General features: G+C 39.4%; 2 protein-coding genes across 4 annotated transcripts; both read right to left on the bottom strand.

Moving 5' to 3' along the window:
* Positions 1-34: 34 nt before the first annotated feature.
* Positions 35-7,078, bottom strand: phc1 (polyhomeotic homolog 1). 3 transcript variants are annotated; one of them, XM_039619101.1, is made up of 14 exons: positions 6,893-7,078; positions 6,066-6,277; positions 5,819-5,932; positions 5,658-5,723; positions 5,170-5,313; positions 4,692-4,832; positions 3,825-4,583; positions 3,595-3,727; positions 3,313-3,491; positions 3,150-3,213; positions 2,975-3,062; positions 1,476-1,647; positions 1,031-1,262; positions 35-945 (listed from the first exon to the last, which is right to left on the bottom strand). In XM_039619101.1, the coding sequence occupies exons 2-14, from the start codon at positions 6,180-6,182 to the stop codon at positions 794-796; spliced, it is 2,361 nt and encodes a 786-aa protein (XP_039475035.1). In that variant the 5' UTR covers positions 6,183-6,277; positions 6,893-7,078; the 3' UTR covers positions 35-793. The 3 variants fall into 3 exon arrangements, with proteins under 3 accessions (XP_039475035.1, XP_031600037.1, XP_031600036.1); XM_031744177.2 differs by having other exon boundaries at positions 6,066-6,187; positions 6,893-7,075; XM_031744176.2 differs by lacking the exon at positions 6,893-7,078 and adding an exon at positions 6,662-6,851 and having other exon boundaries at positions 6,066-6,187.
* A 762-nt stretch (positions 7,079-7,840) lies between these two features.
* On the bottom strand, positions 7,841-13,877 carry m6pr (mannose-6-phosphate receptor (cation dependent)). The gene is made up of 7 exons (XM_031744257.2): positions 13,529-13,877; positions 11,810-11,982; positions 11,457-11,620; positions 11,179-11,288; positions 10,681-10,811; positions 10,469-10,595; positions 7,841-10,366 (listed from the first exon to the last, which is right to left on the bottom strand). The coding sequence occupies exons 1-7, from the start codon at positions 13,532-13,534 to the stop codon at positions 10,244-10,246; spliced, it is 834 nt and encodes a 277-aa protein (XP_031600117.1). The 5' UTR covers positions 13,535-13,877; the 3' UTR covers positions 7,841-10,243.
* Between the last annotated feature and the right edge of the window lie 1,515 nt (positions 13,878-15,392).

The following is a 15,392-nucleotide window of genomic DNA, read 5'->3' as shown; positions in this document are numbered from 1 at the left end:
GAGTGGAGGAGATAAAAACAAAAACACACAAAGCTCCAGTAACAGGTACTTTTTATTGGTAGTACTGCATACACGCACAGAGAGCGCTTCCAGTCGTTGAAAGAGCAAACCATGAGGAAAACCTATTTTCAGGTAGTCAGGTTGATTAAAGCCACTAAAACTACAGTATCCATGAAAAAATAATTCTGATTGTAGTATAAAATGGAAAAGATACAAAACTAAACTTTCAATAACTGTTTTAATAACCTAATTAAAAAAGCCCAGGCTTTCTGAGTGTCCTTTCCGTGATATGATTGGAGCCTGGATGGAACATCTATGGCAAACTATAAGCGTAACTACAAAAAGAACGGAAATATCAACGTAATGGACTGTTGCTAATCACGTCGCTAAAGTTAAAGCACCGATTGAAATACAGCAAGAAGGCAAGGTTCTTTTTTTGCACCCAAGTGGTGAACTGTCCTAGCACCGATGTCGCTATGCTGCCTGATTTGCACAGTTTCTCCTTCCACGCGTAAAAACGCCTCTACTCACAGTGACAGAGAAAAACAAAACAAAAACACTACTGACGTGTATACTTGACTTCTCACGAACCACTCACACATATGCATTCATGTCTTCTGCACATTCAGTGTCCTGAAAGTAAACTCTCCATCTTCTTGTCTCCACAAGACCGATGGAGCTTCTTCATTAATCCCAAAGTTCTCAGTCTTTTTTTAAGAGTCCAAGTGTTGATTTCAGTGAGAAGTTGGCTATGACAACACAATCCTGGAGTCCTTCTGGAACGCTGGCAGCATTACTCACGCAGGCTGTTGATGGAGGCACAGATCTTGAGAGCGGGACCCAGCTTGATGTTCATGGTGGAGATGAGATGGTCCTCACGCAAAAGCAGCAGCGCCTGCCCGTCTATTTCCTGAGACTGAAACTGGGCAGCCAGCTCCTCACAACCTGATCGACCAGGAGACTCCGTTAATGCAGGAGACAAAGAGAAACAACATGTGACAAGTGAACTGTAATCAGATGGACCACCAACCTTGAAGTGAGGAGATAAACCTGTAGACTTCATCCACACTCCACTGGGAAGGAGTCGAAGACAGGAAGCCAGCCCCCTCTAGTGGAAGGCTTCCAGGAGCTGAGCTGTCAGACTGAAGAGCGCTGTGCTCGGCTCTTGAGCAGGAGCGGGAAGAACTCGGGGACAGTGACGGAGAATCGTCTTCTTCGCCGTCGCTGGATACTTCATCTGAACGACTGGACTCTGAGTTAAACTGCACCCAAAACAGCAGAGATTAAGCTACAATCAGCAGCATTTTTATACTATTATTATGTTGTAGGACAAAAAAAATACTAAAGGATTTCCCAAAACAGCTGTGAATGTTAGTTTACAAATATAATGGCCTTTTTTCTTTTTTTTCTTTTTTAAGACTTTGTTAACAACAGAAAACACACATGAGACATCCTTTAAAACCTACAGGTCTTACCTTGACAGGTAGATGCTTAGTTGATATTTTATTAAAGGTGATATTAGAACCGCTCCTGCGAGTGGAACCCCTACGCCTAGCAGTGCTCTCTGTGGGTGCTGGATTTGGTGCCAGCCCTGCAGCCGTTCTCCCTCTGCTGGATTTGTAGTGCTGGCTGCAGCTTACATTATACCTGCAAAATGAAAAGCACAGTCAGCACTAAGAGAGACATTCTCGTTTGTTTGCCTCCCCTAAGTAAATTTCCAATGTTGCTTATCTAAAAAGGGGGTCAAACTTAGTTTCATTAAATGTGAAACTGGTAAAATAAAAATCACATTAAGGATCAGATGTCTTCAGTACACATATCTTGCTTAGTCTTCTCAAATAAAGCCTTTAACCAATTAATAGCAAATCGACAAACATATTGTTTAGCCATCATTCTGTCAAGAAAAATATTTTCTGATAAAAGTAGGCCACTGTGGGGCCAACTCACAACAGCCCGAGTATGAAAGCTACTGCTTGAATTTAAAAAAAAAAAAAAAAAAAAAAAAAAAAAAAGCAGCTTCCTGATGTTAAAGCAGAATATTTTTGTTCTTACACAGCATTTCTCACAAGCCTGAACATGAAACAGCTTTATCTGTGCCATTCTGCCAAATTGGAAACTGCATTCAAAGCACCATCAATTTGAGATTTAGCTCAAAAAACATTTCAACGATGTACATCACTTTCTACTGCACTAACTTTCTCAAGCTTTTGTTCTCTGGTTCTGTATCTCTGCAGCTGTGTAGATTCAAAATTACAATGCTAATTGCAGGATTTTAAAATGACAGAGACTGTCTCTGACAAAGGGCTACGTGAGCCTGTATTTACTCTAGATAAAGAAGTACTTCCACCTCCTTTGAATCTGTCTACTTTCATCATTTGCTTTAATCTGTCGTGCCACCCTGTTAGCTAGCGTGTTAGCTTCAAACTTCATTGTAAGTGGGTAAATCATCTTATTTTAGCCCTTAGACAAGGCCCGCAGATCACAGCTTCAACTAGGCAGGCCAGAACTTAGTAAGAAACTTGCTCTCTTTTTAAAGCATTTTTCAAGCAAATAAAGGCAAAAATACCAAAAACATAATTCAAACTCACGAAAACATGTATCTCTGTTTTTATGCCAAGAATTAATGAGCAAAACAAGGATCGGGCTCCTGAGTTTCAGACATAGAGAAACATTCAGCTCTCGCCCAAAAGAGCACCAGATGTGACAGCTACATCTACTGCTCCGCTTTCTCTTGTGCGGTTCCCGTCACCAGCAGCAAGTTGCAGGCGAGTTGTTTCTTTGCTTTGAATTTTACTCTTCAGAGCTTGCATGTTCTAACCAAATACTGCAGTCAGTGGCTTAAACTGCAAAGGCTTTAGCTGTTTTCCTAATAAGATATGAATGCCTGTCCTTTGAACCTCTGAGCTTTTATGGCTAATTAAGAAGGAACAAAACAACACATAATGTGAAAGCTGACACAGAAACGAAACTGTACCTTTTGGCGCAAGTATTAGTACAGAACCTCTTTGATCCTCTGAACTGGCTGGCTGGAGCAAGGTTTCCACAGTATTCACACTTTAACACTGAGCAGGGAAAGAAAGACTTTACACTACTGACCATAAACACAGCTTAAAGGTACCATGCTTAATGAATAATAAACCACCACTTACATGGAGGTCCGTTTTCTGTGCAGCCAACCAGGGCAAAATCTCTGTCTTTGGGAAGCCGAGCAACCTGTCACATCAAGATAGTAAGACACTCTGTTTTTTTTCCCCCTCACATGGTAACCTTCACATTTATTATCTGACTCTGTGCGTGTGTTATCACACTTACAGGGAAGGGCTCAGCTCCCTCCTGAATCACAAAGCCCTCGATAACATGAGTGAGAACTTGTGGTTTGACGACAGCCTGGGGAACAGGTGCTCTGTCTTTGTCCCCGTGCCCTACTCTTGACAATGGGAGAGGCAAAGAAAGCGTGGGAGGAGATGAGAAGGCAGCTTCTGAAGGAGGAGCTGGTGAGTCATGAAAAAGAAAAAATAATGAGCTTACAGTGAGAATTTTGAAGACGTTCTACAAACGTTTTATGCATGAATTGTAGGAGACAAGCTGACGTACCCGAGTCCTTTGTAGGTGCAGGAGATAAAGGAGGAGCCGAGTCTTTCATGGGTGCTGAGTCTGAAGATTCTGTCATCTCATTCAGGCCATCACAGTCATATTTCCTCTTGAGAGAGCCAAGAGGAGCTTTTGTCTAACAGCATGTGGGGGGAAAAAAGCCCTGTTACAATCCGTTGTACAAAGACGTCTCTCCCTACACCTAACCAAAGCAGTAAATCCTTTGATCTTACCATAGTACTGTTGCTGGAGGCCGTGCCAACATTCCCACCAGATGGACTTTCCTGGGCTGTGCTATTTCGTGCCTGTGCAAGGGCCACAGCTTGCGCATTTCCTGCTAAGCCCTGCCTGGCTCCCACGAGCTGGACAGGGATGTGAGGAGGGTTGTGACCTGCAGCAGTGGACTGATTATTGCTAGGTGGAGCTGGTAGAATGGGTGGTGGGTGTCGAGGGGGCAGCTGCAACGGTAAACGGTGTCCCTGAGCTGTCTTGGGCTGTATTGGAACAGGACCTTTGTCTACATTAGTGCTGGACTGTTGCAGGGGTTGCACCACCAGAGTTTGAGTGTTAACATTCGGCTTTGGTGCCACTGAGCCAATAGGGTAGCCCTGGGTGGAGGTAGGAACATTTGATGTGGGTACTAGGATCACCGGTGCAGCAGAGGGGGTCAGGAGGAGTTGGGAGAGAGGGAGTCCTGGAGAGGAAGTGGATGAAGGAGCTACAGAAGAAGCAGGAGTTACAGTCATGGCAGCCTGATTTCCAGTCTTTACAGTCAGTGGATTTGTGGCAGACTGTTGTGTAAAGCTGCTCTTGGCAATTTGTTGTTGCTGTTGTGGTTGCACTTGTTGCTGCTGAACTGTCTGTGGGAAACTCTGTTGTTGTTGCTGCTGTTGACCAAGAGGAAAGCCAGAAGCATCTTTCCTTTCTGGAAGCTCAGATTTAACAGCAACTGCTTTGGTTGTGGAAGCACAGTGTAAGGCAAGGTTCTGCACCTGAGAGATGAAGAAAGTAGCAGTGTGTGACCAAATTTTAATAGTTCTTCTTTCACAACCATTTCTTCAACATTACATGACTAGAGCGTTGGGTAAAAGCACACAAACCTGATCATTGTCAGACTGGGTGCTAGCACCGGTAGAAGCAACTTCGTGCTGTTGCTGCTGCTGGGGCTGAGTTTGAGCAACTGCTGCAACAGTAGCAGTTGCTGGACCACCAGGCATGAAGATGAGCTGAGAACGGTTGACCTATGTGGGAAACAGCAGAGATGGCCAACCTTTATTTCTCTTTCTCGAGTGTGTGAATGTGTGTGTGAATGGGTGGATGACTGGTTGTGTAAAGCGCTTTGGGGTCCTTAGGGACTAGTAAAGCACTATACAAATACAGGCCATTTACCATTAATGACTGCATGGAAGATTTAATGATTTGCCTGCGTTTTCTCTGGACTGTCTGTCAGTGTGATTTTTACACAAAAGTTTCCAACCGTTCTTAATGTATCATAACAATTTGTTACATAGATTAATTCAAAGTATATGCATTTAATAGATTAAACATAGATATTGTGGATAATCATTTTTAACCCACTCTAAGATACATCTGTCCCGTTCCTGCTGAGTTTCCACCCAGCAGCACTGACTGGTTGATAGCAGTTTTGGTTGCAGAGGTGGCCGGACCATGAGGACGAGGACTGGACATAGTCCCTCCCGCAGAGGTGGTGCTTAGATTGACCTGGAAGGCACAGAAATATTTATATTTTAACTCAAACTTTAAGAGAGCCAAGGCAGAGGTGTTTTGAACATGTACAGACGATTGATAGTGGACATATTAGACAAAGAATACTGAATATAGAGCTGCTAGGTAAGACGAATAGAGGAAAATCAGAGAGAAGGTTCATGGATGTAGTGAAGGAGGACATGCAGATTGTTGGTGTTACAAAAGAGGGAGCAAGGGATAAAGTGTGATGAACACAAATGATCCGTTGTGGCAACCCCTAAAGGGAGCAGCTGAAAGAAGATTCAAATCTTTCTAATTATCTGTAAGATATAATTAAATAATAATTTACAAAAACTTACAGTGGTGGGCACTTGGGAGATGCTGTTACTTGGAGTATTGGACTGGCGACTAGCAGCAAGTGTGGCCTGTTTTAAAGAGACATGAAAAGGTTTGATTGGGACATGTCTGTTTGTTTTTATTTGAGTCTTTTTCTTGTTGTGCATGTACATTCTTGTCATACCTGTTGCACAGCAGCTAAGTTGTGGAACTGAGCACTATTTGCGATCTGCTGCTGCAGCATGAGCTGCTGGAAGTACTGAGCAGCATTAGGCTGTCTTTGCAGAGCTTGCAGAGCCTAAAAAAAACACATACATACTTATTTGGCTAAGACGAATTCAAAAGTTTGTTTTTCATTTTTAATTTAAATGGTACTGTTATTGTGACATGTAAGGCATTGATTTTGTTAACATTTGGACACAATCACTCACCTGTACAGCCTGTCTCTCATACAGAGACATGCGGGCTATCTGTGGTGCATGAGAATTGCCACTTGTCTGAGAATTTCCATTGTTGGTGCCTGTATTTTGGTCTTCACCTGCATCCATGTTTGCTGCTCAAAACGAAAAGGCCAATCATCAGAAGTAGCTGTGTCAACAGTTTTAACTATAAACGATCTATATCCAGTTTTTGCTACTTCTCACTGTGGGCACAGAGAGAAATAAAGAAAACAATAATTAATAGGCGACAAATGAAATGATTAGTCATTAAATATAAACAAAGGCGGATTATTAAACGTCCTTTGTTGGACTGCACCCTCAAAGTTTACAATTGATTATTTATGTTTTTAAAGTGCAGCAGATTATTCTCTCTCATGTGGGCATATCAGGAGTCTTTACTATCGTGGCAAGCAGGAGCATTGTGGTATTTTCTACAGCAGGCCTGTTGTCAAGATGATAGATGGGTAGGAAAGAAAGACCAACATGGAGGAAAAGTTGAAAACAGCAAAGGAAGCTAGCTATCCAGCGATGGCTAACTACAAAGGATTACACAGGTTTAACGATCTCTCGACACTAGTACAATGTACCATAGTTAAAAAAATGCATTCCCGTGTGCAGCAAAACTCCAAATGCAGAAATAGAAAATGAAAGTAGATGAGTCGTTTGTTTGACGCAAACACCTAACTAAAAAACATAAACAGAGGCTAACTAATTAGCAGTGCTAGCTGTTTTCTGCAGAGAGAAAGCAAGCAGCTAGCTGACTATTACTGCTGCTACATGTCAGAGCGTAATGCCTTTCGGTGTCCGTTTGTGTCTACCTCTTCTTGGCTTTCCGTCCTTTTCACAGTTAAATTGAGTTATTTTTCGGATGTTGGTTGTAGCTGCCAACAACGACAGGGCTTTCTAGGTTTTTTGCCTCCAACAAAACCCCGCCCCTCACAAAGCACTTCTTTTCCCCTTCTTCTTCGTCTTCTTTTTTGGATACTGTGGAAGACTGTAAACCACTGTTAACAGACGGACAGAGCCACCTACCGTTTCAGTGTGTAAACTGCATCGAAATCTATTTGTGTACTTTGGCAAACAAACTGGGATTTGTGCAATTAGTTTTTTATACATTTCCAAAAAAAAAAAACCATACAGCGAGCTAACTTTTGCAATGAACATAAGTACTTTTTATAACTACAGTATTCTGCAAAAGACACCCCTCATTTCTTTATATTTTCTAGGAGTCATACACTGACCTTTGAATGATTCAAGCATAAAAAGGCGCCTAGCCTAAATCTTCACAATGTTCCCAGAAACACTGTCAGTACAGTAAAAACATACCTGGATAGAAACACACAATGAAATATTATCAGTCATGGATTGGCCTCCCCAGAGCCTGGACCTCAATTTTACTGAAGGAGTGCGGGATCATTTTGACAACGGAACAAAAATTAGCCAACATCTAGAGAAGAGCTTTGAATGTCTTCAAGAAGCCTGGAGGACTATTCCTGAAGGCTACTTAAAAATTACAAGAAAGCTGCTAAAAGATGTGCGTTCAAGAATAAACACTGGTCATGTCTGAGCCTCTTTCTCCATGTTAATTAACAGCAGTTTATCACTATAAGCGCTTAATTGCACCTAATTTAAGACAAGGTTTATGACTATTCTAGTTTATGAATGCAGTTGTTTATATAATCCATTATTTCTAATAAAACCAAATTTATTCCATCAAATCCTAAAAGATGAGTGCACATAGGTTTATGGAGTTATCACAGCATAAACTAGTTTTATAATTTATTTTTAATAGAATCAGAAAAAAACAGGTTTGTGACTTGTGTCAATTTTTAGCCAAACATAACATTAGAGCATATGAACCCTCAGACCAGTGAACTAAGCAAAGAAAATTCAGTGTTAACACAAAAGTGAAAAAGACCAAATATCAGTGCTCACAGTGAATACAAGTAGCATAACTCAATGATAATTAACAGAAAAATAACGTTCACATCCTGTTCAAAAAAAGCCTGGTTCAGTCCTTAGCAGCACTGATGTTTAGGTTTATGTAAAAATATTACAAATCCCATTACTGTCAAGTTTAAAAGTGTAACATTTTTACAACTAGAGTACTGAAAATGAAGTACCCTCATTGCTGCTGTATGCATCTCCTATTGCAGCCTGGACATGAGACTATAGTAGTAAGGTGGGTATATGTAGCACTGTTTCTGCGCTTTGGGTCAATTTCACCACATCAAGAAGCAGGTCAGTGTTTAAGCACTATAATGTTCATTATTAAACTGTTTTGTGATTATTAAAATGTAAATATTCCTTTATGATATTTGATTATTTTATGAAAAAGCACAGAAGACAATTTCTGAATAAGTATAAACAGCAGAATTCAGATATAATTGCCTTCAAATTCTCATCACTACAGGCAACATTTAAATGAAAAAAGATACATTAAGTGAATTTAATTTTGAATTTTAGTTGGATGCTTTGCTCCTCGACACAAATTTCGTTGGTATTGCGTCAGCACCCTTGACCTTTCGGACAAAAATTAAACCGTGGAGCTCAGATTTCAGTCAAGCAGCCGACCTTCTGACTGGGATCTTAGCGCTGAGCTTCTCTGCAACATGGGAGAAAGGACGACGCCCAGCTAAAAATCAAATTAAGTTCAACTTTGGTTTGTTTGCACTGATTTCTAAATGCGTGGTAAGGCTGTAAGTACAGTCCCTGTACTTAAACATTTACATTCACATGTTACAAATCTGACTTTTTAACCTAAACATAAACTGTTTAAACTGCACACGCATTTATTTGTATGCCAGTAAACCTGTAAGCAAGCTCAACCCAAATAAACACAGAGGGGTGTACTATGAAGCCAGATTAACGGGTTAACGAGGTATCACTCTCTTTTTAGCATCTTAACTTATGTCAAACACGTAAACTGGTCCTACGCAGACTTTTGGTTTATAATCGAACTGAAGTGCAACATTTTCACTGATTGTCTTATTTACAGTAAGCTTTAGCTGCAATACAGATTCTCTGCTGTAGGAATGTCATTTATACAGACATATAAAACCTGTTGAGACGCTTCTAAAACAGCAGTCCAGATTCTAACTGGAATATTCTTCTTTTTTTTTTTATAAATGTTTTTATTTTTGGTCCTAATCTGCTAGAATTCCACCTACTGGAACAAAATTTTAGAACTGCAACACCAAGTAATTTATCTTAGAAGTGACGACAAACTGAAATGAAGCTTTCTTTAGGCTGTGGGAGTGTGTTAAAGTTTAAGAGCTGTGATTTGTCACGTTAGAAATCAACAGCAGAGGTGAAATAAATATTTATGAAGTAAACTATTTATTTACAGACAGGTGTCCTTGTAATGATCGTGACCTCACAAGATTAACAATTTTCTGCAGCATTACTCTCGTTTCCTTTGCAGCTCCAGTGTTGCATGTTATTTATAGATCTGTATCACCTGCTCCTGGAATTGTCTCTGATTGGATTAGACGGAGCTCAAATGATCGATTTTGTAAAGTCAAAGAGTTAAATGACACATCTAAAACTGCACAGAGCATGAAGCAGAAAGCCCGAGTTAATGAAGAAAACTGATAACCACCATTGTACCCCTTATCTCTTATCGGGGCTTCTAGGTTTTATCAAGCCAGCTAACACAACCCCCCCCCCCCAAAAAAAAAATTATATTGAATTTGCTTCGTAGTACACCCCTCTGCTCATGACAAACCAACAACATTTGAAGAAAAAAAAAAATCATTCGTTTAGCAGAAAAGAGCTGTACACAATGTGGCATTTAGCTAACGCAAGCTAGAAATTCTTCAAATTCTCCCTTTTCTGCCAGATTTTCACAGAAGAGTCTTTATTGTGAAATAGCTTTCTTGGAGGAATCACTCATTTGTCTGACATCAAACAATTGTTTGAAATGTACGGGGTAAAAAGTGTGGACAGGATCGTCAGCCCTATGAGTAACACGCCCTCCTGTGTGACAGGGAGATGAAAGGCTTATTGCCCTAGGCACAAGTCTGGAATAAACACAGAATTAACAGGTACTGACGTAACTCAGTCACAAACCCCCCAAGAAAACAGACTTGTGTCTACAAGCAGCCTGATAAGCTGTAACCGATTAAACTGCATCACACGGTGAAGATTTTAGTCCCAACATACTAAGGTCACATAGGCAGCAAGTGGTCATCTCTCTCCTCTGGCTCCTCCTGTAAATTGTCTGTAGCCACTCCCCTGTAAGCTGGCGATTCCTCTCGCTTGCGCGACCGGCACACAAAGTCACATCCATCCTGTAAGGACAGTGAAGAAAAAAAACAAAAACAATTATTTATTTTTATTTCATCAGAGTCTGACCTTTCACTGACGCTGTTCATCAATTAGATTTAGCTTACCGCTGCCAGGTTTCCAAACTCCACCCAAAAAGCATAATTGGGGAATTGCTCCACCCCTTTAGCGCCAACAATCACCCGCTGGTAGAGGAAACCTCCAACAAGGTAAACAGCCAGAAGAGAGAAACCACTGAAACGTGAGAGGTTATGATTATTGATCGTCTGTGATATTACACGCTCTCACATTTATTGAATTAACAGATGGCTTTACATACATGATGAGAATAATGGAGCCAGTGCTAAGCTTGGACTCAATTACTGGACACACTGAACTGGTGTCCAACTCAAACAGGTAGAAACAGTCTTCCTCCTTTTCCCTGTCCTCCAGAATCCCCTCCAGCGTACCCTGGGAGAGAGAGTGAGACACAGGTGTATACAAAGTGTCTCTGTGCAAGTCACTATACATGCAACATGTGTATAACATGTTTTTATTTCAATAATTCTATTGTTTAATGCAAATAGGCTCATTCTGTGTTCCACTGTATTAAACGTCTTCATCACTCTACTGTAAATATCCTTGCTGGGTTTCAGGTGTCTGGAAAGCCTTGAGCGTCATGGAAACATTAGTCAGAGAGCCCTCACGGATCAAATTTCATTTTCACAGACCTGACGCAACATGCCACCATCGCTGCTTTTCCTTTTATTTCTAAATGCTCAGTTTTTTTCCTCAAACTCAAATCTGCTCAGCTAGAAGCTTGGCACATTTCATTTACCGCTTTTACATTCCTGTCGCAAGAGATCATAATGATGGCTTTCCTTTCTTCCTTATTGCAGTGTGAATCATATTTTTCACCATTTTTGTAGATCAGCATCACCCAGTCACCTGAAAGGACACATTTGATAAGATTTAGATTTATACTCCTCACAGTTTGCCTCAGGCTATGATGCAATTATGAATTATTTATTCAATTTCCAATACAGTTAAGATTCATGCACATGCCCTTTCAGTCTGAACTAATAAGAGAATGTTTTTCAGATTTTGCAGTCTTACTTCCTCCAATGGCCTGTGTATTCGTGTATTTGCCAATCACTGTTGGCTTCTGCGTGTTCTTCTCCACTTGAATAAGCCCAGCATTGCGAACACCCCCTGCATCCCCACATAGCTGGAACACATACGTGTAGCTCTCGTTTGAAGCCTTGTCCTCAGCTGTAAAGCTGTCAAAAGAGAACAAATCCCAGAAGAAAAATAAAATTAAGATGGCCCATAAAGATTCTTCCTTTAACATAAGATTATATTATTAAACATGCTCCCAGTGACTACTGGGAACACAACAGGGATTCCAAAAACATATCATCTCCTAACCAGCACTGAATACTCTGGTACACAAGTGACTCATTCCTTACTTCTTTCCTACAAGCGGCTCTAGTCGCTCCAGAACTTTCCGCTGTAATGGACTTTCAGATATCAGTGTGCAGTCTTTGGTACTCTTCACACTATACACCCCACTCTCAAAGAGCACCAGCTGAAATGCCACGATCCACACGAGGAAAGAGATTCCTCTGCAGCTACTGAACACCTGGAACAGATGTTAGATGATAAAGAAAAAGACAATCAAAACTGGCAATTCTCAAATGTGATTGCTCGCTATTTGTTTCATGTTAGTAGGATTACGTTTATTGTGAGACCATACAAACTGTCTAATGCAAGACTGTTTCATACCATTTACATTACAGTAATATAAACGGTGGCATTATTGAAATACTTGCGGTCAACCATACAAAGCGACAGACAGTGTAAAAGAGAGGTGAAGAAGAGAGCAGAGGCAGGGTGGAGTCAGTGGAGATGAGCGTCAGGGGTAATTTGTAACTGTAGGATAGCAGCAAGATTGAACAGGAAGGTTTACAAGATTATAGTGAGATGGTAAAGGAGACAGTGGGTCTAAAATAGCAGGCGGACAGGAGGTAGCAGAGCTGAAGATGCTAAGATCTTCAGTCAGTGTGATCAGGAGGGACAGGATTAGAAATGAGTACATCCGAGGGACGGCTGAGGTTGAGGTGTCTAGAAACAAAGTTTGAGAGGCAAGGTTGTGATGCTCAGAGGAGGGATTTGGGATTCATATGGAGCTGCCAGGCAGGAGAAAAGAGGAAGATAACAGGGTAGATTCATCCATGTCGTGAAGGAGAACATGCATGTGACAGAAGATAAAGGTAGCTTAAGCTGAAAGCAGATGTGCTGTGGCGACCCCTAAAGGGTGCAGCCAAATAAGAAGCAGAAACAACTGCAGTGTGGTAGCTATCCCTTTAAGAGCTGAAACGAGCTATTGGGTAATGTCATAGTCATATGACAGAAAAGTAGAGAGCAATGGTTTTGGTAACACAGTCACTTTTATACCACAACCAAAAAAATAAAACTATATATTTTAAATTATTTAAGTTAATACATTTACTCATTTAATTTGAATATTCATCATCTGTTATATTCAGCTGAATTCCTTTGGGTTTCAAGACTGCTAGCTAGAAAAAAGAAATCTAAATATTTAGTTATAGCAGCACTTTTTTTGATAATCGTCTGACATTTCAAAACACAATGAACCCGTTATGTTAGTTTAATGTGTACATTAAAATAAATCTGTGGCAGTTCTCATGCTTTTGACACCTTGTTACAAGTTGCAGGTTTTTGCATTAACACAAAGTACCTCAGTTAACAGGTACTTACATTTAATGCATCTATTCACAAAGTGTTTGGTTTTTTAACACCACAGTTCATAAAAATTGGTAAAACAAGGGAATACTCAAAACCTCAGTGGTTAAACTTTGAATATGAAGCACCTTTCACATGCTTCCTGAGCAACGAGAGGGGAATAAAGAGACGCCCACTTTCCTATTCATTTAAAATGGGGGGGAAAATTTTAAAGACATAAAACATAGCACTAAACTAAAAGACAATAACGATATAGGAAATTCAGTTGTGAAAGGAGATGTCTGCACATCTTTCCTGAAAAGAAAGTATGCATCCAAAATGTCTGCTTCTATTTGCACGAGGCAATAAGTTTTACTGATGAGGAAACAGTCCGTTTATGTCCTCTGACAAAGGTGCTACTTTGGCCTGGATTGCACACCTACCTTCATGATTTCCGTCACTGCGAGTCAGCGGGGAAATCTTCTTTGTGAGAAATCTAACAGTTTATCATACAAGCTGACAGTTTAAACAGTTGCACTGAGCTTCCTCACGCTAACGTCGCTTCCTGGTTGACTCAATTAGCAACTAGCCGACTCTTTAGATATGCGCATAAAACAAAGTTCATCTGCGCGGAGTCTGTTTTATATTATTATTTTTAATCAACGTTTTTTTTTCCCTTTTACTTCTGCCCTGAAGAAATAACACGCTTCCCCTCCAAATGTGACAAATGCAACCCAAGAGGCTAACAGGCTACAGATAGCGGTGAAGGAGTGCGGAAGTGAAACCAAACAGAGAAACACACGCGCATGTGACAGTCCAAATGAAACTCGGCCAATGAGCGGCGGCTGAGGCCACGCACACCCGCGTCAGCTGACAGGGGAGCTATAGGCAAGCGTCACAGAAAGGTTGATTCAGTCACAGCGTCACCATTCATGGTATTTCTATGTCAGACAAAAAAATAAATACATACATGCATGCAATAATAAATAAAATAAATAAATACGTAAGTAAATAAATAAGACAAACAACAAAACAAAAAATAACAAATAAATAATAAATACAATAAAATAAATACATATCTAATAAATAAAATTAAAATAAAATAAGTACAAGTAATTAAGTAAAGAAATACACAAATAAATAATAAATAAAACTAAAATAAATACAATGAAATAAAATAAATAAGTAAGTAAGCAAATGAATAAATAATTGATGGGTTAAATATAAAAATGATGCTCTTGTTTGTATAATATGAAATTTTGTGTGCTCTGCAAAACAGAATTAAACTGTTATTCAAAAAATGTATCTAACTAAAATCGGTTAATTGTAAATATAATTAATAACTGATATAAATAACATATTCTCTTTATAACTACATGGTGGAAATTCTTGTTTGTTCAAACAATGTCACATGTAACATTGTTTTCCATGATTTAGATCTAAAACCATACTTTGGTAAAGAAATCATAATTAAAGAACAAAGTCATAATACATAATACTGTCTTGTGCTGCATTTACTTGACAATCTAATAAGATGAATTGATTAAAATCAACACTGTTATAATTAAAATGAGCTAAAAATTTTAGACCAAGTGTAAAAAATAATTTCAGTTAAGTGGAAAAAAGGCTAGAAACTAAAAAAGTAATGTAAATGATAATGTGATATCTAAAATAATCTAAAAATGTAGAGGCAAATAAATGCAGTTGAATTCATTTGTATTTATACAGCGCCAAATCACAACAACCATTCCCTCAAGGTGCTTAAATGTCCTCATAATTTTAGTATTTAGTCAGGTGGTGAAAGTGTTCACTGTGACTCAGACTCTACATGATTGCCAGTCAGCTGCCCACAATAAGTATTTTAATTTGTGTGGTATTAACTTCCCTATCATAATCATTAAAAAGACAAAAACACTGAAATTAATCGAAATTAAGAAAACATTTCCGAACAATAAAAATTAGGCTTAAAAGCAATTCTGCTCTAGAAATAAACTGAAATGAACTGAAACAGAAAGGCAAAATGAAAGAGAAAATCAAACCTATTTAGAGCATTACTGTAAGACTGTAAAATATATGTGTCACACCTATTTGAACAAATAGAAGAAAGATTGCTTCATTGGTGCTGATGTATACAAGTGCCAGCTATCTTTTCAAAATATCGTATAAAAGTCTTAAGTTGGGGGAACAAATGTAGCCTTTTAAAAAAATAAAATAAAATAAACAGGAATCACAATATTGCCATGGATGCAGTAGTGTTATGATAGAAATCTATAAAGAATACTGAAACTTGTTTGCTAACTATGAATC

Source organism: Oreochromis aureus, linkage group 11 (genome assembly GCF_013358895.1).
Source record: "Oreochromis aureus strain Israel breed Guangdong linkage group 11, ZZ_aureus, whole genome shotgun sequence".
NCBI classification, from domain to species: domain Eukaryota; kingdom Metazoa; phylum Chordata; class Actinopteri; order Cichliformes; family Cichlidae; genus Oreochromis; species Oreochromis aureus.
This window is presented reverse-complemented; position numbering and strand designations above follow the sequence as displayed.